Below are 10,000 nucleotides of genomic sequence, written 5' to 3'. Positions count from 1 at the left end.
GCGTTGTGCTTAAAATTATAGGTAATGCGAGCAGTGTCTAAATTTAGCATTGTGCTCAAAATTATACTTAGAGCGAGCAGTGTCTGGAGCCAAAAAAAACGTGAACTTCCTTTCCAAAATCAGTGAAAACAATCTTCAGTTTTCTTTGAAAACAACTAAGGTCTCTCTCTTTTTTAAAAATCACTTTATTTTCTTTGAAAACTACTTCTCATGTGTGTTGTCAAGCAAAATTTGCGAATTTTCATTACTCGTAGTGTTATAAAAAATTTCTTTTTTTCTAGTCCAAATGACCTCTAAATATCTGAAAAAAATATCCTTGAAAACACATGTCTCAGTAATACTGAAAATAAGACTGCTCTTCTGCACATGATGCTGTATATAATGATGTGCTTGATGCAGTGTGACTCTATCTGGTAAAAAAAAGTAGAACATCTGATGCTAATAAGAGCAATTTTGAAATGCTGTAAGGTTAAAATGCATCCACTACTCGAGGTGGCAAACACACACACACACACACACACACACACACACACATATGGACTACGTGATAACAAAATGCGAGGCAGAGGAGAGCTTTGTTCCCATTGGCAACAGACATAATGGGAAGAAGAGAATGAGTCTTTGGTTTACCCTAAGGTGTAGGGAGGCAAAAACTAAGTGTGCCAGAGAATGGAAAGAGTACAAAAGATAAAGGACCCAGGAAAATAAAGAGATTAGTCGAAGAGCCAGAAACGAGTATACACAGATAAGGATGGAGACCCAGCGACAGTACGAAAACGACATAGCATCGCAAGTCAACTCCGACCCGAAGATGTTGTATATCCACGTCAGGAGCAAGACAACAGTTAAGGACCAAGGACCAGGTAATCTGGCTGAGAAAGGAAGGTGGAGAGCTCACAAGAAACTACCAAGAAGTATGTGAGGAGCTCAACATGAGATTTAAGGAAGTATTTACAGTGGAAACAGAAAGGACTCTGGGAAGCCAGATATACCAACAAGTGCTGGAGGAGATACACACAACCTAGGATGAGGTGAAGAAGCTGTTAAACGAACTTGATACCTCAAAGGCAGTGGGACCAGACATCTCTCTGTGGATCCTTAGAGAGGGAGCGAAGACACTGTGCATGTCACTAAAAATAATTTTCAACACATTCATTGCAACTGGACAAATATCTGAGGTATGGAAGAAAGCAAATGTAGTCCCCAGTTTTAAGAAAGGAGACATACACTAGGCACTAAACTACAGACCAGTGTCACTGACGTGTATAGTATGCAAAGTCATAGAGAAGATTATCAAGAGGAGAGTGGTGGAGCACCTAGAACGGAATAAGCTTATGAACGACAACCAGCACGGATTCAGGGAAGGAAAATCCTGTGTCACAAACTTACTGGAGTTTTATGACAACGTAACTGCAGTAAGACATGAGAGAGAGAGGGGTGGGTAGACTGCATTTTCTTGGACTGCAAGAAGACCGTCGACACAGTTCCTCACAAGTGATTAATGCAAAAGCTAGAGTATCAGGTACGCATAACAGGACGGGCACTGCAATGGATCAGAGAATACCTGACAGGGAGGCAACAACTAGTCATGGTACGTGATGAAGTATCAGAGTGGGCGCCTTTGACGAGCGGGGTTCCACAGGGGTAAGTTCTAGGGCCAGTGCTATTTTTGTTATATGTGAATGACATGACGGAAGGGATAGACTCAGAAGTGTCCTTGTTAGCAGATGATGTGAAGCTAATTAGGAGAATATAGTGAGTATAATTAACTGCTGCAGCAAATGGGCGCCTAAGAAACCTGAGAATAGCGTTCCGATACCTCAGTAAGAAATCGTTCAAGACTCTGTACACCGTATATGTCAGGCCAATACTGAAGTATGTAGCACAAGCTTAGAACCCACTCCTGGTAAAGCACGTCAAGAAATTAGAGAAAGTGAAAAGGTTTGGAACAAGACTAATTCCAGAGCTAAGGGGAATGTGTTACGAAGAAAGGTTAAAGGAAATCGGCCTGACGACACTGGAGGACAGGAGGGTCAGGGGAGACATGATAACAACATACAAAATACTGTGAGGAATTGACAAGGTGGACAGAGACAGGATGTTCCAGAGATGGGCCACAGAAACAAGGGGTCACAATTGGAAATTGAAGACTCAAGTGAGTCAAAGGGATGTTAGGAAGTATTTCTTTAGTCATAGAGTTGTCAGGAAGTGGAATAGTCTGGAAAGCGACGTAGTGGAGGCAGGAACCATATATAGTTTTAAGACAAGGTATGATAAAGGTCATGGGGCAGGGAGAGAAAAGACCTAGTAGCGACCAGTGAAGAGGCGGAGCCAGGAGATATGACTCGACCCCTGCAACCACAAATGGGTGAGTACAAATAGATGAGTACAACACACACACACACACACACACACACACGGGGTGGTTCACTTTTTCACCGCCGATCAAAATAACACAGATTATGAAACAGCTTACTTGTGTAAACATTTTAGAGAATCAATAATGGTGAGCGCCTCTCAATGTAATGTATATATTAATACTTCCATATATACGTATATGCATATATATATATATATATATATATATATATATATATATATATATATATATATATATATATATATATATATATATATATATATATATATATATATATATATATATATATATATATATATATATATATATATATATGTATGTATGTATATATATATATATATATATATATATATATATATATATATATATATATATATATATATATATATATATATATATATATATATATACATATATATATATGTATATATATATATATATATATATATCTATATATATATATATATATATATATATATATATATATATATATATATATATATATATATATATATATATATATATATTTATATATATATGTACACCTAGTGGCTTCTGTTTTAACTCATTTCTTCTAGTACAGCAGGAATATTTTTTCACATCCTGCTCAACTGACAAGACAGAAAATACTAACGATACCCTGAAGATTTTAACATATGGTGCAGTTTGTATAACTATGATTCAGTGATTTCCTTGATCTGGAAGATTGGAATCTTCAGGTGACCCGTCCCGACCTTGTTCTTACATTATGGTGTTTTCCATTTTCTTTATAGAAATGTATATGTCTGTTATGCCTCCTCTTGCTTTAGTATTAACATGATTTTAGCAAGATTTACATATATGTAGGTGCTAGTTCAAGAGACTGAAAGCTTTTTTATACAAAAAAAAACTAGCTGCATGCTATTTTATTTTATGGAAGGAATCGTTTTGGTCGTTATTGATGGTCAAATTACTCGATTAAATAAAAAAAATGTTCCTTAAATATTTGAGTATTAAATATAACACTTTTTCTCATTAAAATGAATCCATTTCATCCTTCATTTCAGTCAAATGATTCATATTTCTCTATATGCCTGACCAGCTGTTATTATTCAGTAGCATGACTATTAGATTTAAGTCAAGATCATGGAAAAATATCTTATTCAGATTATCCTTCGTGATACTTGGCATGATATCAGATGTGGCATGTTAGTTTCCTCCAAAGTGCTAGATAAAACTTGTACTTCCACTTATTATACAGCCTAATCACTCACCTTCTTCTGGATATGCTCTTCTTAGGAGTGACAAGTTCTGGAAATGGTGCAACCTGGAAGACACTTTCCAGCAGCATCATATGTAATATACTGTACAGTATATATTAAAACTGGTGATACATATGACTTCTAGGGATAGTACCACATGTATTATATATTTTAGGCCGGGTGCTACAAGTAAGTCTTATAGATAGAGCCACTTGTAAAATATGAGTAGTGCTGTAGAATAATTTTATCAAGTAGGGTACGTTTCATACTGGTCTCAGGTGCAGTGTATGTCGTAGGTGTCAGTACCACATGTCCTAGGTACAGATAGTTTGCCCTAGTACTTGTGTCACGTGTATGGTATATCCTGCCTCTTATTGCCTCTTTCCTTAGGTACATATGGTGTGTCCTAAGATCAGTACCGCACTTAGTGAGTCTCCTAAGTGTTAGTACCTCATGTCATAGGCACAGGCTATATATCCTAGGGTTAGTGACTCACTCAAGGTATATCCTACTTGTCAGTGCCACATGTCTTAGGGATGGGTAGTGTCCCCAGATACTTGTGAATCTGAGGGCACTCACTATATCCACACATGCAATGCTTAACGGACATAATAAAATAAACTGTGGGAAAAAAAACTTTTACGGGTTTTAAATTATAATTTAATTTTATATATTACGAGAGATTTGATTTCATATGGTATCCTAATTTCAGCAAAACAGACATGACATTTGGATGACCATCAGTCACTGTTTTCTTCTTTGTTATTTTACAGATGATATATGAATTCCCGCTGAGGCCTCATGTATGTTAACGATACCTTTGGCGTTTCTTTATTCATAAGTGTAGTTTTTATAAGAATGACTTGAATGTAGTGTATGTTGTAGATATAAGTGAAGATATTAACACAGACACATATATAACCCTACACAAATATATAAATATACACACATTCTTTTCTCAACATATATTTGACGATGGTTGGAAAATATGACGTAGTGTGGTGCCCACACTTAAATCTAAAGACCTGCTGAAAATGGTTCTCAGAGCTAATAAATATGAGCTACGAAGGAAAACCGATAGTGTCGGAAAATGTCGTACTACGGTGATAGGAAGGGAAAAAAAAGGGCTAAACGCTAATCACAAAACAAATTAATAAACGACGACACGAGAAAATAAATAAAGATTGTTTAGCACTTTCAGAAGTGAGGAAAAGACGACACAGATGGGTAATCACATATATACATATAGAAGAATGGATTCAAGTGGAGATAGTGTAGTCCAAGTGCTGGAAACCTGAGAAAAGTGTTAGACAGACTAAAGTTAATGACTGGTCAACACGTTTTTATTATTATTACGTTCATGGGAAGCACTTAACCCTTGAGGGTCGTACTGCACCTCGGTGGTGAAAAACAATTTAGGGCCCAGGAGACGAACTCAAAGTCTTTGGACAAATAGCCCTTCACCACCATGGTGCCGATTCGAAGGGTAGGATAATGTGAACATAGCTCTGCTCTTGTAATCTCGCACAGGAAAGCATTGCAAAAAACATTTGCTAAATTTGGAGCCTGACAAAGGGACAGATATGGAAAGTACAACTCTTGACTTTGGCACTGAGAGCTTCCTCATACTTCAGTGTCAAGAATCTCACAATGAGTTTGTCATCTTAACTAGCTAATGCAACGGACTGAAACTGAAAAATGGAGAGGAAAGCAAGAGACAACGTTCCAGATTCAAAGCAATTTACCTCAGAAAAAAAAAAACGTACGACGGGCGGGAATAGAACCCGCGTTCAGAGTCATAAAACTCCAGACCGACCCCCTAGCCATTGAGCCAGCTGGCTACATGGTATAGTTTGTTTGCAATCGTGTTATTATGATTTCGTGAGTCAATTAACCTCATTAATGTGGATACAAAACTAATGTCACAGTTCGAGCAATAGGTTAGTTTCTGTTAAAAATCATAAGAGCAAATCGTGTCTGCATTGAAGGTAGGACTTTCTGCGAGGAGGTCAGTTTGAGTGAATCAATGCCTTACAACTGTTGAAAATGAATTCTGCACGTTATCTGATAGGCAGGGGAGTCTATTAAGATATGATGAAATGATAGCTCGACCTGGTAGTGTTCACAGCTGCTAGTGATCACCTCTCCATGAGGTATCCATGTGTGAGTCGTGTGTGTGTGTCCAATTCGTAATCGTGCGAGAGCAGTTTCCTACACCCGGCAGAGAAGAAAAAAACGATGGCCAGGATCCCAATTGTGGTTTGAAGGAAAGCAATTTGGATAGCTTGTAATGTAGTTTGGTAATCTGAAGCAACAACGAATGATGAAGTGGAAATAATTGTAATCCGTATAATAGCAGCAAGCATTGTATATAACTCTTTTGTGAAATTACGAGCCAACTCTAGTAAATGACAGAAACAATGCTTAAAATTACGAAGAAACAGCCGTTAGACAAAGCAGTACCATCGACGTGAGACAGAAATACAGAACTGAGTTAGCATTGCCTAGAATTTAGTAGCAAGATACAGCATGGGTATCATGCAAAGAGTCCTTAACTGACATAAACTGATGAGAAAGATTGCTGAAAACATCTAGAACGAGTACCCCCCTTCGTTATTGACCCACAGGTACATAAATGCTGGAATCAAAGAACAAATGTGGTCCATGAAAGCACAAGAAAATCAAACTCCGTGCGTGTGCTTTTGGAGATGTATCACAGCTGTGAGTTGAAATCTAAGTGGCATGACAAAGACGTCAGTGACAGATCCAAGCACTGCTGACTTCAGTTTACAAAACGTACAAGTACGTTAAACACACACATACACACACACACACACACACACACACACACACACACACACACACACACACACACACACATACACACACACACACACACACACACACATACACACACACACGCACACATACACAAACAAACACACAAACACACACACACAAACAAACACACAAACACACACACACAAACACACACACACACACGCACACACACACACACACACAGACACACATACACACACACACACACACACACACACACACACACACACACACACACACACACACACACACACACACATAAGATTTTATTATATATATATATATATATATATATATATATATATATATATATATATATATATATATATATATATATATGCACATGCACATGCATGCTTCTGAGGAGAGAACTAGTTTCATCACATTATTTCGTTGCATTACCACACAGGCTATGTGCACAGCCCCACGTCACACGAACGCACACAGAGACACATACACGCACGCTCACAGAGGCACGCTCACACACGCACACCTAAGCCAGTTTACATTTGCCTCCACAAAATGCAGTTGTCCGAACCTTTATATATGAACCTACATGTAATTTACAATTTAATTGTTAGGAATTCCTATTCATTTATTTACAGTTAAGAATTTAATGTTAAGAATTTTCCTCTTGTGTCTCAGGAGAATTTGAACACAAAGGTCTACGAAAGGTAAGGAATTGTCATATTAACTGAAATGCTCAGAATTTAATCTCCTGTTTGTTATATTTGATAGGCATTTCAGATTAAGCAAAAATATCAATATCTTGAATATTTTTTCTTACATGTGAGGCCATGAATGAGTTTTGGTTTGATATATGAAAGGGCATTTTTTTTTTGTTATTATAATGAAAGTATTGATAAGTAAGCTGGTAAGAGGTAGATTCAGTGTTACTGAACATCGCAGCAACGCGCTACCTACAGTAATGAAAACAAAGGAAAGAGATGAAGCGCAAGCTTTTATTGTGACAACATTTCACACTCTAGAGTTTGGTAAAGCTCTACACAGAGCAAAATGTGTCTTGATAAAGCACTACACAGAGCAAAATGTGTCTTGATAAAGCACTACACAGAGCAAAATATAACTTGATAAAGCTCTACACAGAGCAAAATATGACTTATAAAGCTCTACACAGAGCTAAATATGACTTGATAAACCTCTACACAGAGCAAAATATGACTTATAAAGCTCTACACAGAGCTAAATATGACTTGATAAAGCTCTACACAGAGCTAAATATGACTTGATAAAGCTCTACACAGAGCTACATATGACTTGGTAAAGCTCTACACAGAGCAAACTATGTCCTGGTAAAGCTCTACAAAGGGCGAAACATGAAATTATAAAATTCTAAACAGCGACACACGACTTGATAAACTTCTACGAAGCTTAAAATGCAATTTGATAAATCTCTGCAAAGAGCAAGATTAAGCTTGATAAAACACAGAGCAAAGGATGATGATAAAGCTCTTCTCTGAGGGACACATCACTTAATGAAGCTTTACACAGAGCTAAACTTTAGTTCACTTTGTTACTCAATTTCCCGACCGCGGTTCGCGCCCCCTCTTCATCTTTCTCTATATTCATTGACAGGTGTTGATTACCACTCAGTCTGATATGTTGAATATGACAGGTGTTGATTACAACTCAGTCTGATATGTTGAATATGACAGGTGTTAATTACCACTCAGTCTGATATGCTGAATATGACAGGTGTTGATTACCACTCAGTCTGATATGTTGAATATGACAGGTGTTGATTACAACTCAGTCTGATATGTTGAATATGACAGGTGTTGATTACAACTCAGTCTGATATGTTGAATATGACAGGTGTTAATTACCACTCAGTCTGATATGTTGAATATGACAGGTGTTGATTACAACTCAGTCTGATATGTTGAATATGACAGGTGTTGATTACAACTCAGTCTGATATGTTGAATATGACAGGTGTTGATTACCACTCAGTCTGATATGTTGAATATGACAGGTGTTGATTACAACTCAGTCTGATATGTTGAATATGACAGGTGTTAATTACCACTCAGTCTGATATGTTGAATATGACAGGTGTTAATTACCACTCAGTCTGATATGTTGAATATGACAGGTGTTAATTACCACTCAGTCTGATATGTTGAATATGGTACAAAATACCGAGAGGTTGAAGATTAAGGCACATGCACAACGATATCATTCCAGACTATGAACCTGAACGATTCTTCAGGCTGAGGGACTCACCACCTCAAATACTTTCTCTCCAAGGTTGATGGACTGATTACTTCATCTTTATTTCACTACTTTTGTTCCCTCTGTATTGGACTGAAGAAACCTACTGTGCTGGTGAGACGATTCATCAATGAAGATACCCTACTGTTGCACATGTGTCATAATCTTCAACTTAATCTGAGTTTATGTGACTCTTAATTAAGTTTCCCATAGGAACGGAGTTTCTTTCGCACTGCTCAATAAGAAAGGAAGTCGCATGTATTGCTCTAGAAAGAGCGAAGTGTTGTCATGGTAAGAGCTTGCCTCCACTTGTCTTTCTCTTTCATTTAGAGACGCCATTATCCCCTACAAAACAGTTAACTGGAACCCAAATGCCAGAGTCTTTCCCCTCTGAATATTCTTTCCAAAAGTGTCAAATCGATTTATCTAAAACCAACGGATGATAATGGTTAAAATTCTTGCAAATAGTAAAAAGGCAAAAAAAAAAAAAAAAAAAATACCCCTAGTTTGATCTCATATTATTTTAACGAGATCGATTTTGAGACCTATGGTTGTGAGATGAACACACTGTTATTAAACCAGATGAACACACTGTTATTAAACCAGATGAACACACTGTTATTAAACCAGACGAACACACTATTATTAAATCACTGGGCATATTTGAGAGCTTATTATTTTGGTCGACGGGAAGATATTAACCGATTCGTCTTCACAGCTTAGTATTAATAACAGTGAGTAAAATAAATAAATAAAATAAATATGTGCTGCAAAGAAATTTTTAAATAAAAATTTTAAATTTAATTCAGAATCATTTATCATTTGTGAAAAAGATTAATTTTGTGACGTGCCCAATATCGCGGTTTTCTAGTGTGTGTGTGTATATATATTTATATATATATATATATATATATATATATATATATATATATATATATATATATATATATATATATATATATATATATATATATATATATATGAATTAGTGCCCTGAAAAAGGACTCATTGGCTGCTGCCTCTTGAGGTCAGGTAAGAATTGCTGTATTGAAGATAAGGAAACCATTAACAATTATTTTAATGTTGTGACTGGATAGTAGGTAGTCAACTAAAAAAAATTATCAACAACTTTAAAAGTTGTTGCTTTACTATAAAGATGTAAAGCTGTTGTCCATTACAAAAGAATGTTTCTCTATTCTTTCAATAATTTTTGTATGTGTGAATGATTATATATATATATGTGTGTGTGTGTGTGTGTTTTAATGCATGTATATATTTCTGTAGATGGGTGCGTTTTACTTTC

General features: G+C 36.4%; 1 protein-coding gene across 7 annotated transcripts in view; it reads left to right on the top strand.

Annotated features, from left to right (window-relative positions):
• The window catches only part of LOC128701872 (gamma-aminobutyric acid receptor subunit beta), a 432,036-nt gene that overhangs the window by 420,979 nt on the left and 1,057 nt on the right, over positions 1-10,000 (top strand). For 2 of the 7 annotated variants that reach the window (XM_053795833.2, XM_070099828.1), the window contains one exon: positions 4,395-4,424. The exons of the other annotated variants lie outside the window; for them this stretch is intronic. In XM_053795833.2, the coding sequence (XP_053651808.1) occupies positions 4,395-4,424 (30 nt within the window). The remainder of the gene's footprint in view (positions 1-4,394; positions 4,425-10,000) is intronic. 7 annotated transcript variants of the gene reach the window in all.

This window comes from Cherax quadricarinatus, chromosome 69, assembly GCF_038502225.1.
Source record: "Cherax quadricarinatus isolate ZL_2023a chromosome 69, ASM3850222v1, whole genome shotgun sequence".
Taxonomy (NCBI): Eukaryota; Metazoa; Arthropoda; class Malacostraca; order Decapoda; family Parastacidae; genus Cherax; species Cherax quadricarinatus.
This window is presented reverse-complemented; position numbering and strand designations above follow the sequence as displayed.